Source organism: Cimex lectularius, unplaced genomic scaffold (genome assembly GCF_000648675.2).
Source record: "Cimex lectularius strain Harlan isolate CLEC.00 unplaced genomic scaffold, Clec_2.1 scaffold22, whole genome shotgun sequence".
In the NCBI taxonomy this organism is placed as follows: domain Eukaryota; kingdom Metazoa; phylum Arthropoda; class Insecta; order Hemiptera; family Cimicidae; genus Cimex; species Cimex lectularius.
Genome location: NW_019392657.1, coordinates 760,172 through 773,720, shown reverse-complemented (window position 1 = coordinate 773,720; position 13,549 = coordinate 760,172). Strand labels below are relative to the sequence as shown.

Here is a 13,549-nt window from a genome sequence, read left to right as displayed (position 1 = left end):
AATTTTGTATATTGTTGATTTTCTTATCCGGTATCCGAATTGGTGATTAGGGATGATTTCCTAGTTTTCTACAGTTCGTTTTAGTCTTTTTAAAGTAATAACCGGGTGGGAATAGTTTTTACCATCTTATTGAAAATTGTTAAATTTAGCTATTCTTGAAAATCATTTATTCGTAATGAGAAAAAGAGATAGAAACAAAGAGGGTGAGAGAGAGAGAGAGAGAGAGAGAGAGAGAGAGAGAGGGAGAGAGAGAGAAGGAAAGAAGGAGAGAGAAGGAAAGAAGGAGAGAGAGAGTGAAAAGGAGGAAGAAAGGAGAGTGGGTGAGAGTTAGATAGAGATAGAATAAAGAGAGACAAAGAGAGAGTGGTAGAGAGAGGAGAGTCTGTGAGAGATAGATAAAGATAGAATAAAAAAAGACAAGCATAGACGGAGAGAGAGAGAGAGAGAGAGAGAGAGAGAGAGAGAGAGAGAGAGAGAGTGAGAGAGAGAGAGGAAGGGAAAGAGAGAGAGAAGGAGACAAGGAGACGGAGAGCGAGAGAGGGAGAAAAGAGAATATGTGAGAGATAGATAGATAGAAATAGAATAAAGAGAGACAAAGAGAGAGAGGTTGAGAGAGGAGAGTGTGTGAGCGATAGATAAAGATAGAATAAAAAGAGACAAACAGAGAGAGAGAGACAGAGAGAGAGTGGGAGAGAGTGTGAGCGAGAGAGTGAGAGTGAAAAGGAGGGAGAAAGGAGAGTGGGTGAGAGTTTGATAGAGATAGAATAAAGAGAGACAAAGTGAGAGCGGTAGAATAAAAAGAGATAAGCATAGAGGGAAAGTGAGAGAGAGTGAGTGAGCGAGGGGGAGAGTCCGTGTGTGTGTGTGTGTGGGGGGGGAGTGGGAAAGTGAACAAAAAGATATAAAACAATGTACAAATCAAATGTATTGCTTCAGAAAATCAATGTAGCATTTTTATAATTTTCTTAATGTAACTTGGTAGTTATTTTAATGTAATAACACTTACAATAAAAAAAGGTAAATGACAATGAAGACGTTGAATCGTTTACAAATTTGCTCAAAATATATTTAAAATTAGAATAATGTAGTTCTTTAAGCACTTTTTCAAATTATACTTACATATTTTGATTAACATTAATAATCGATTTCGGTTGAGACAGTCAGTTTGTAAACGATTTTGTGGAAAGTTTGAGGAAAGGTTGAAAAGAAAAGAAGCCAGTTATATTACCATAAAGCTCTTTGTTTTTACAGGCTAATTGTGAGAGGGAGGGACCGCAAAAGACCGGTTGCTACAAAACCGTAACGGCACGTTTGCCTAGGTGAGTCGCAAGTGCAAAAAGGGTGAAAAATGCCTTGACGGTGCGGCGCGGCGGGGGCGGTCGTGCCGCCTCCGGGGGTGGGAGTCGAGCCGCCTCTTTTCCACTCCAGTCAGACGCCGCCGCCCGTGAGGATCGGATATAGCGCTGCCCCCTTTCAAAATGATATTTCGATTCGTCACATAAAAATCATGGACTGCTCAGTTTCTACCGTACTTCTCCAGCTCGCTCTCCTTTTCTGCCTTGCCAACACTGCTCCAGGTAAAAAAACACGAATTAATTGTTATACTCACGTTTATAATTATCAGAAATATTCAATATTAACAACGGAACTACAGAAAATTCCTTGCCTATGGGAAAAAAATAATCCTGAAGGATTCAAATTTTTACAATTTGTCTAAACTAGCATTATAATAAAAATACCATAAAATACCAAATCGCAAAATGCATAACTTAACCGCAATACCCAATGGATAACAAAAAATACGAAAAAAACGAAAATTATAAAATGAGTCATGGATTTTTATTACTGATTTACCTGTCACAATAAAATGGATAGTAATAGAAAATTTAATACAAAAACAGCAAAAATGATAAAATGTGATATAACAACGTGCAAAAATAGTAACTTTTAAAATAGTCAACAGTGCTACTAGGTTACTAAAAAAAATCTTGATGCCAATTGCTAAATTCATTGACAATTGTTTATAGCATTTTGTGTTTTTACTTTTTTACTAGCAACAGAGACGAACCTCTTGAAATAATCGGACGCCGATCTAACAGCGAGGGTATGCGGACCACAACCGATAGCAGTTATTCATGTTATCCAGAAGAACGCCCTACATCTAGATTAGATTAGTTCTTTGAGAAAAGGAGGTACTTCCCCTCTTGAAAACTCCAGGGCATAGACTATTGTATTCTTCCCCATATACATATATTATAGTCTAATAGTCAAGATCAATCTCCATGAATGGCTTAGTTTGACCCTCTTTAGATTGCTGTGAGACAGCAGTTTCTTTGGCCCTCGTGTCCCAAATACCTTCCAATTTCTTCTTTTAGCTCTCTTTGAATTCATACATTCCACGATAAATATTCTTTGCTTTCTTTCTTCGTTTGACAATTTTTTAAATAACTATGGCCAGTGAGAATAAGTATTTTACTAGATATGCCCCTGCCGGTTTTTTCATTCATGATCCATCCCTTACTCATTTTATATAAATAGGAAAAACATAAATCAAAAAAGTTTATTATTTTAAATTTTTGTTATCCTGGAACATGTCCTGTCTATTTCGTTTAACAGGATGTCTCGTTTATTTGTCGCTTAATAGTTAGTTTTAAGTCGCACAAGAAATCCATTAGTCAAGCCCTACGTCAAAGACACTACAGAATCTCTTCAAACTAGAAAATCCTATGTTCCGAAACCTCTCCACTCAACCAACTTACTCGCCAATGTTTTAGATTAAAAGTACCTTCTCAAATATCTGATCGTGAATATATAAAAAATTAACTATCAACTGAACGTTAAGTTCACGTTTTGACTATTACAAAGCAATTTTTTGAACATATAATATATATATATATATATATATATATATATGATAAATTAGGAACTTGAAAAAGTTTAACATAAAAATGTTCTTTGCAGTATCGTAATAACTGAATTTTGTTTTTATAGCACTTGCAGATTTTATTTGACTGGAATAATTGTAATTTTCTATTAAACATTATATTGGCAAAATGTCACACAAGTTCAACTACAACTAAAACTACAATAAACGTTTCAAGCTAAAAAAATATAAATATATATACAACTAACAAATATTCTGTAAAATCAATATCGCAAAGTTCATCGGAATTTGCATTAAATGCAGACACATTACGAAATATTTGCAGATGGTGCTGTGTTAGTCAAACTTAGGAAACTGCCACAGAATAATGAACATCAAATTATTACCTATTATCTTACAAGCAGCAACATTAATATTGATTTGGAAAAATTCATTAAAATATTGTCTAAATTCAGTTTAATTATTAAGTTTAACAAATTGACAATATTTGTAATAAGGTAGCAATTCTGTGTTGAACATCATCTGACGAGCTGATAATTTTTTTCGGTAGGAATTTGTCTCGACTTTTAATTATATTTCTTACTTGAATTTTTTCATTTTCCTTTACAAATTTACTTATTTGATTTTGTTAAATTTCTCATATCATTGTAAAATTTTGTATTTTTTAAGAATTTTTACAGACCTTGTGGATGATCAAGGAAGGTTTACATTGTACAAAAATTTTACTGAAAAATGTACTTCTTAAATTATTGAACATAATAATAAGTTTTTATAATTTCTTTTGCTAAACAGTTATTTTATTTAATTAAACAATAGGAAATAGTGAAATTTCCATTTATTTAGCATTAATACTTTAATAAACTTGAAATTATTGTTTATATTATATTTTATATATAACATTTTTACCTTATTAAGCTATTTTGTTATTGTGTTTAAGAAAAGGTGACATTAAAAATACAATATTATTCTCTTAGCAAAACTGTGCAAAGAATTTGTAAACTGAATAAAAAATTGTGTTACTACATTTATCTACAGGTGGTCCCATTAAAGACGCACTGATCGAAGAATTGGTAAAACACGGGTGAAGTAAAAGTTTCATTTGTATAATTCTAGTTCATAAATATGTTACGTGTGTGCCAGGAATATGAAAAATTAAACCAAAAATAATACTATCATTGTGCCGGATATTTATTTTTTATTACTTTAATTAAACATTTTGCGAGAGGGGTAAGTAGTATTATTAGTATATTCACTAGTTTCGTGGTCCGCTTGACCAATTAACATCTTACAATTAATTAAGGTTTTCAGTTGAGATAAAAAAGTCAATGGTACGAGCGGGATTCGAACCCACGACCTTCGGCTTGATACGCCGCTGCTGTACCACTTGAGCTATCGTGACCTCGATCCACTCGGACACTAACTTCCTATCTCAACCACACCTTTTGAGTTTTTCTTCTATTTTGCCATTTTTCAAATGTCGTTTATTGTCGTTTTATCTCAACTGAAAACCTTAATAAATTGTAAGATATTAATTGGTCAAGCGGACCACGAAACTAGTGAATTTAATAAGTTTAAATGAAGTATACCTTCACTAAAGCTCCCGTGGCCACTTCATTTTTCGCCGAGAATCAAATTGATTACACGACATTTGAAGAATGGCAAAAAGGAGGGAAAATTCAAATGGTGCGGTTGAGATGGGAAGTTAGTGTCCGGGTGGATCGAGCTCACGATAGCTCAAGTGGTATAGCAGCGGCGTATCAATCCGAAGATCGTGGGTTCGAATCCCGCTCATTGACTTTTTTATCTCAACTGAAAACCTTAATTAATTGTAATTATTAGTACAGTTATTATGCTCTACAGAATTTTTATAATAAATTAAATAATTAATAAATTAAATAATAATAATAATAAATTATGAATTTAAGTAGGTAAGCTTTTTAATAAAATGTTGTAAAATATGAATGTGCATGTTATATTAATATATTTTTATAAAAAATAAAGATTGTGATGGGCTCCACTCGTTTTCGTGGTCCCCTTGACCAATTAATACCGTTTAATTAATTAAGGTTTTTAGTTGAGATAAAAAAGTCAGTGTCACGAACGGGATTCGAACCCACGACCTTCGGCTAGATACGCCGCTACTACAAGATTTATTATTTTTATGCAATGTATGGTTAAAAATTAGTGACACAAGTGGGGCTTCTGGAAACAACATCTAATCATTTCAATGAATTTTTTTCATTTTAAGTAGTTGGTTTCTCGAGGACAAAGTCATGATAGCTCAATTCGTAGAGCTCCGGGGTACTGATCCGGATGTCCTGGATTGAGTCCCTCTCGTGACACTAATTTTTCAACTCAACCATACTTTGCAAAAAAATATTAAATCAATAAAAATAATTACTTTCATTAGTAGGACCAAATATATATATATTAAATAGTGTAAACTTATTTGATAGTCTGTCTGACGGCGAGTAAAACCAATAGTTCTGCAAAACGAACAGGTCGTGCGGGTTTAGTATGTGGGTTTGTTCAGTAAAATTTTATTTTCATATTAAGATACTTTTAATAGTAATGGATTATTAAATCGTCACTCAATCGATCAATAACTGATCCTCCGTTAAACAAAATTATTTCCGCGAGTTCGAGCATCGGTAATTGTAGGGTGCAGAATTTGTAATTCTCAAATATTCTGTTGTAATTACTTCGAGAATACAGTGAATGGCTGTGCTTATGCTGACTTTTTGAGGAAAAATCAACCAAAACAATTTTTTTCATACAACTGTAAGTAATAGGAACTAAAAGATTGTTTGCCGATTAAGTTGACCATGGAAAATTGGTAATATGGAAAAATAATATCATTGCAAAAAGAACGTCAAATACAAATTTACCGAAGTAGAGTAGAAGTAACTAAAAAAATCTTGTATTTTTTATTTGAATAAATATCACACCAACAATACACTGATAGCATAAGTTAAGTCGGATTATTTGGAGATATACGTGGGCAATAAGGAATTTCAAAATAAGAAGATGAAACCAAAAATCTACACGAAATGGATGTTACATATAATAAAATAAATGCATTTCAACTTTAAAATCAAGAAATAAAGATGGTTTAATTTTTATTTCCGCCTAGTTCTGTTGCGGTAAAAGCGACAAGCGTGAAATTGCCATAAGAACGGAGGTGGGCTTTTATGCAGTCTGCAAAATGCTTTAAAAAGTACGCCACCACGCCATTTCCCCCCGGCTGCTAGGCAGTTTGTAAATTTTTATAGAGAGACTGGATTACCCAGCGAATGGCCAATATCGTTTCGATTGCTTCAGCCCAATAGCTACCAGTTTAGCGATGGCTACAAGATAACGCCTTAAACATTTACAAATCTCTTTATAAGCAAATATTACAATTTTTCCCGATAGGGATGGGGTCTTTTTACACTCAAAACAAGTTTAAGATTATAAAGCAAAAATCAGAGGTTTTTATCGAAAATCAAACAGAAACTAAGTATTTTTATTGAATTAAATTCAGAAATGAATAGTTTTTACTAAAAACTAAACGTAACACTACTATTTTCTTTCAAAATTTAATTATTTATTCATCTTTATTTATTGGTTTACTCTATTACTGTTTATATTGAGCTATGGCTTTTTGAAATTATTTGTATGTTATTTTTTTAATTTTTATTTTAACAACTTTTATAGTAACAATCTGCGGGAGCACATGATGTTAATTTAGGACTAAAAACCGGAAAGTTGGACCACATCTAAAATCAACGCAATCACTTACATAGATATCTGTACAATTCAAGTGTTCATATTAAAAGTAAAAGAAAAACGAAAAGACTTCAAGTAGAGAAGCTATCCAGATATAGCTAAATTATAAATCATCAATAATAATAATTAATTAATCACTTGCATTCTCTGAGAGCAGATTACAGTGCCACTGACTTTTAAGACGTCGAGGAGGATTGTAAGGAAGGAAGGGAGGAAAGTTATTGCTCGTGGTTGTTAGACTGGAGATTGGAGATTAGTGTGGGATTTTCTTCGGCGATTGAAATCCTAAGACGCGACGTTCACGATGTATTTAATTATTTATTTATAGTTTCAGTACTGAGTTGTACATGAGTATTTTTTGTCATGGGAGTGTTAGATTTTGGTCAACTAGTATTTTATTAATCGGTATAGTCGGTTCAGTTCTATCCTTTTGAGTCGTGTATGTGCGAGCCATTTGACTAAATATGACGTAGATGACTTTTTTCGGCTCTTCGAAGAGGGTGACGGCTAAGTTTTGGGACTTTGTGGTATTTAGTTTGATTCGCCAATTTTTGAAGCATTGTTCTATGAAATGTAGGTGTATCTCGAGAATTCGATGATCTATGACGGGTAGGTAGTAAGAACACAAGAAGTTAGGATAGTGGTGTAAGGTTAGGAAGGGATATCAGCAATATAGAGTGAATACAGTACTGCCATAGAACGCTACCCTGAGGGAATCCGGCGTCTACTCAGTACAAAGAACTGCGTGAGGAGTGTGTAGAGGGTGGAGCCCTTGAGTTTACAAACCGAACCGTTTTACCCCGAATTAACGGGGATTTCAACGGTGCTTATAGATTTTAAGAGAAATGTTTAGATTAAAAGATATCACGATTTTCCGACGCCAGGACGTGATATCTTTCAAAATCGATAAGAAGCGAAATTACTCTGAAATGGTTGAGAATCGGACCATGGTCAATATGAACTTTTTTGTTCATTTTAGGGTCAAGAATCTACTGGTGAAGTTTGTAGCACGAGTAGCAAGTCACTCTCAAACATTAGCAATCCTTGAACCACCATTTTTTCTCTTTTTGTCATCAACATCTTGGTCTCACAACCACTAAATAAGAAAATGACGAGTGCGTTGGAAGCGTTATTAAATCAGGTAGTTTTCCTCAAATTTGCTGCCTTCTGAGACTAAAATTAGAAACTCTGGATTACTTTATACACTTTCCGATTTACACAATTTTCCACTCTTTTTGTAGTTCTGGCTGAAATAAAACACAAAAAATTAGCCCAAACATTTTGCCACCGTCATCTTCTTATTGAAAAATTAACGGGAATTTCAACGGTGCTATTAGATTTTCAGAGAAATGTTTAGATTAAAAGATATCACGATTTTCCGACGCCAGGACGTGATATCTTTCAAAATCGATAAAAAGCGAAATTACTCTGAAATGGTTGAGAATCGGACCATGGACAATATGAACTTTTTTGTTCATTTTAGGGTGAAGAATCTACTGGAGAAGTTTGTAGCACGAGTAGCAATTCACCCTGTATATACACATACATACATTACACCTACCTTCAAACAGGTAAAATGTAACAATGAGAAAAGAAATATAAACAAAATAAATAAAAAAAATGGAGAAAATACTCATTGCTATTACTCCAATGATAAAATGTATGTTTAATTAATTCTAATTAATACTTATGCCATTATCACTTTTACCAACACTTCCTCTGTGATCTCGCGGCTACAGTCTTTTCAGTCGGCGAGGAAGGTTCGAGGGAATTGATCGGAATACGACGTTTGTGATGTGCTTACGGTGGTTGGGAGGGTTTTGTGAAATTTGCGGTAAGAGGATTTCGTCTTGAATGAAAGAAATATTTAAGTGTGTGTGTGGAGTTAAGTTCGATACATAAACTGGAGCATCTAGTAGGATCAAAGATAGGGCAGCTTCAATGCGGCGGATACTGGGCATATTCGGTTGAACCCGACACTTCCAGTCCGGAGGTTCATATCGGCTTAACTATTGTGGTGTAAAGCGGCATTTTATTTTTGAGAGATAAATTAGAACGTTTGCCAAGAAATCGTGTTCTATATTGTGTCATAACCTCCTGAAGTTTCAGTTGTACTGTCAGAGGTATTGCATCTTGTCCACAGTTGGGAGGGGAATATTACTTAAGTGGATAGAATGGGAGATCTTTTTCCGGAGGGTGAAAGTAATGTGGGTGGATTTGTCTGACTGTTATTCTTTTCTTTTTACACCAAGGCTAGTGTGAGGTGTGGTTGAAGGTTTCGAGTAGAAATGACAGGATGGAAATTACTAGAGAGATGTGAAAATGTTGTATTGAGAATGTAATTGAATGGCAGCTGTGAACACATGTAATGTGGGGGCTAGATAACGCTACTCTGAAGAGCACCAGCATGGATAAGGAAATATACAGAGAGGGAATGGCCTTCGAAGACTTGGAAGAACCGGTCAGTGAGATAACTGTGTAGTATGAAATAGTGGATGGAAGAATGCCTTTAGGTATGAACAGCAAGGCCGGATGCGAAATTCGATCAACGTCAAGAAAGGCGCCAGAACAGAAAATCGTTATATAAAATCAAAAAAACGACTTTACACTTTCTCGAATAATAATTTCTTAAGGGGCTTAAAAATTATGAACTTTATTGACCGACTGCGACGGTTATAATAAATATTCTAAAACTTTCAACAATACGGAACAGCCAGCTTACGTTATCAGGCATTGTAATTGCGTTTACAAACTTCTAAAAAGAATATATTCTATATAACAATAATATTAAAAGACAGTTAAAAGTTTCGTGAGGAGTTGTTTAACCGAGCCTCTCGTTTTAAAAATTCACCGACATTATTGTAAGTACTTTTAAAAGCATTGTGCTCAATTGAAAAAACATGTTTTTTTATACCAGAATGTTTAACGGGTTAACTATTCATCTAGAGAAAACTGTCCGTATACTGTCATAAATAACTACAACCTCCAAACGTTTTCATTAATTTTTGTTCCATTTTTTTCCATTCCACGATTTCAATCCTATATATTATGGCAATTCTTTGTAAAGCTCCTAAAGATAGAATAATAAACTGATCTGAACATCTTACACGAACTTTCTCCTGGAATAAAGTAATATATACATACAAGTAAATATTATACAGAATGCCCTGAAACTGAAGCTGCTCAAGAAGATTAGTGTCAAATCGTCGATTATAACAACAGAATCCTACATACCTGTATTCGAACCCAACATTCTTACAAATGGGCTTAAAAAAAACACCGTCACCACTTGTGTTGATATGATATCTGCTGTTGTGAACCCTCCTAAAAAAGTTGCATAGTTAAAATAACAGTTTTATAACATTTAATCGTATAAACCGTATATTAGGAATTTATATTTCTTCCTTTCTATTCCTATGTGGGACATTGTACAATCTTTGTAAAGAACTAACACTTTTACATAAACAGACACACATACAATACCTACGATAGTATTTCAGATGAAAATGCATCATATAAATAATAAATTTTCTTAGTATGAAGCGTAAAAGACATCATGTGTTTTGTTGTTGTTGTTTGAACTTAGTAACTTTAGTAATTGGACAACTTGATGAAACTACGAGAAGCAATTAACTTATATATGACAGAAGCAGTGCGAAATGTCACGAGACATCGATGTTTATATCGTGTAGTGATGTACCTACAGGTATTGTATGTTTTGTGTCTAGTCTGTATATGACAACCTGAGGTACAAACGAGAGGCGCAATTTCGGATATCGACTTAATATAAATAAAAAAACAGAAATTCAATACTTTGGTCGAAACGCCCAAATAACTATTGTTTAAAACACAATAATCGTGAAAAAGAAGGAAACATGAAGAAGTCGGGCGATGACCTCAAGTGATTGCCCATAAACTTCCCACTTTATCTATACCACGAGCAAATTGTTGTGAGTAATACGTTTTATCATTTATTTTTTCATATTAAACGGAGTTTGAATACAGATTATTTTGGATTAGGGGTCGGAATGTCCAGGGGCGATAGCGAGAATCGAAACCGGATTTTTTGGTTAGCCTGTGCGTTATTTAGTTTATTATAGCATTTTTAACTCGTTTTTTGAAACCGTCGGTATGGTTAATGGAATCATTCTGGGAGTTTTACGGTATTCGGACCATGAAATAGGTAACGTTCTGCCTTACTAGATGTTTTCAGATTTTTTTGTTTTGTGCAGCTATTATGTTTTATTTGTTAACAATGTCAGTTTGAATTTTATATTGTATATGCCATGGCCAAATTTTAGAAGTAATAAATTTTGGCCCTTTTTTATTACAAATTTAGAAGCTGAGAAAAACTTGAAGTTGATATTTTTTAGATAGCCTTATGTTTTGTATATTAGCGAAAGTTCGTATGTTTTGAAAGGGCGGAAATTCCAGGGGCGATGGTACGAATCGAACCCGGGTTTTTTTAAACATGTTTTAGATATTCGGTCCATCGTGTAAATGTGGTTTTGTTCATGTTTTGTCTTACGCATACTTCATATTTTTTATGGTATTTCCTTTGTTGAGCGTAGTTATTGTGCTGAATTTATTAGATATGTTAGTTTAAAGCGATCAGGATCTTTGCAAAAGTCAGAAATACCAGAGGTGACAGCGATAATCGAACCAAAAATCGTGGGGTCTCGAGAGAGTCTAACGCATTAGCATACATTTAAAAGTAAAGTAATATTGTCATGCTGTAAACTATTGATTTGAAATGCAGGATAATGCTCATTTCTAATATAAAAATCACAACACTTTCACACAAAACCAATATGGAACCTAAAGAATAACACCACACTTTATGCGTTGAAGATGACCCGAATAAAAGTCGAAACGTCGGCGAAAAATAAAAAGGTGTTTTTCTAAACTACCTCACTCTTGACCGCTTCTCACGACTTTAACAAAATATCATAAAAATATTAATTTTTTGGAAGGTGTAAGCAGTAGACAGATATAAAACATTTTTTAATTTAATCATAAATTTAGTGGCAAGATAAATTTCCATTTACCCCTTTTGATAATATTTAATCCGTACAGAGTTGATAACGATTATGCCAGAATGAGTTTGCTTGTGTGGGGGTAATCATTTAGAACAGGAGATCATAAGCAATTAAAATCAGCACAGGCTCCCCGTTTTAATCATAATTATCTAGTGGTCTGTATGAGTGCTCCACTAGCCGATCGTTCAGATCGCCATTAATTGAGCCTTTGATGACTTTTGAGTGCCTAACAAGATTTATCGTAATTACAAGGTATTTCCAAATTAAATCATTGTTGTGAAATATCACAAAACCATCTTTTCGACTTTTATTAATGTTAGAAATGAATGTTTTGTTTAAGATTGAAAATTTTAAACAGTTTACGGACAATGATTTTATGTAATAAAGGAACGATATTTAACTTAGGGACGAAGTTATGATGTTTATAGAATTGATTAATAAACATGAATTTGTAAATTAACATAAATTCAAACTTACTTATTTCATACGTCATTCGTTTAATGGAATTTAGCCCATTTTCTAAGTCTTTATCGATTTCTCGGATGCAGTCTCTTTCGGTTTATGTTATACCTGAATAAAATATACTTCAAAACAATTGCTAAAATGAAAATGTTTTTGTGGTCCGAATTATCCAAAATTATAGTTAAAATATTTTTTTATTTTACTACTATTGCAAAAATACACTGGGTTAGAAACCTTTAATGGATGTCATTCCATTAACACTCGTAGTAAAAATGTATAAGCAGTCAAAAAGGAAAATCATGTCAAGAATATTCAAGGGTGACACAGGGCTAGTGAGAGGCCCTCTATTTTTCTTCGTTTACATTCATTCATTATTTCTCGTACCTGAGTTTGCAAATGAAGAAAATGGTTTCGTTCTTTGACGATCCCTAACACCGTAATGAATCAGCACAAGAATAAACTAAATAGGCTAAAGAAACCTGTAGGATAACGTTATACATGTTTCTCGAAGAGAATACAATAATTTCGAGTTTCTTCGTCAAGCTTGTAAGGAATATTTCCCCTTTACAAAAGGGGGATTAGTAATTCACAAAGTTAACAAATATGACCATCTACAAAAACCTAACAGTTGTAACCTTAGTGATTTTTTTATTTTGTTTTTGATTGTTTTTGATAGTGAAACGAGAACAACCCGTTTGTTATCAAAGACCTGGTGGACTTAATCGAGATAAGTGATAAGAATGTTGTAATTTCTGTAAAATTAGCTTTATCCGTGACTTCAGTAAAATTTTGTATATTCAGGCAAGTGGGTTAATTTTGTAAAGTTATTTTTGAACTATTTAATTTCATTTAACTCTCCTGTGCAGAAATGTACATTCTCTCATGTCACATCTTCTTACTGGTACTTGGTCAAAAATGCTGTCTGAATGATTACTTCTCCCAATTCAGTCTCAATATACACAATAAAAAAAAATCGTTATCACTAGCGGTCATAATTGACTATATTAATTTTTTTTTAATCTAACATCTTGGCTCAGATGAAATAGAATCTATTATGCATTATACATCAACAAGTTTTGTGTTCAAAAGTTTTAAACACGGAGGAAATTATGGGCATTGCAACAAAAATTGTGAATTCCATCCGTGCACGTAGCTTGCAACGGCGGCTCTTTCAGTTGCAGTTGGAAGATAGGGAGTCAGCTGAACACACTGATTTAGTTCTTCACACGGACGTCAGGTGGTTGAGTCGCGGAAAATTCCTAGAAAGGTTTCAAGAATTATTGCCCGAAATAACAGCTTTTCTAGACGAAAGAGGTGATGACACTCAGATTTTGAAAAACGAAAAATGGCTGACTGATTTGGCATTTTTGACTGACATCACAATGCACTTAAACAC

General features: G+C 33.7%; 1 protein-coding gene across 3 annotated transcripts in view; it reads left to right on the top strand.

Moving 5' to 3' along the window:
- The first annotated feature begins 1,443 nt into the window (after positions 1–1,443).
- Positions 1,444–13,549, top strand: part of LOC106670739 (lachesin-like) — a 340,305-nt gene continuing 328,199 nt past the window's right edge. For 2 of the 3 annotated variants that reach the window (XM_014401318.2, XM_014401317.2), the window contains exon 1: positions 1,444–1,577. In XM_014401318.2, coding sequence (XP_014256804.1) covers positions 1,508–1,577 — 70 coding nt within the window. In that variant the 5' untranslated portion in view covers positions 1,444–1,507. The remainder of the gene's footprint in view (positions 1,578–13,549) is intronic. The other variant, XM_014401319.2, reaches the window with a different exon arrangement.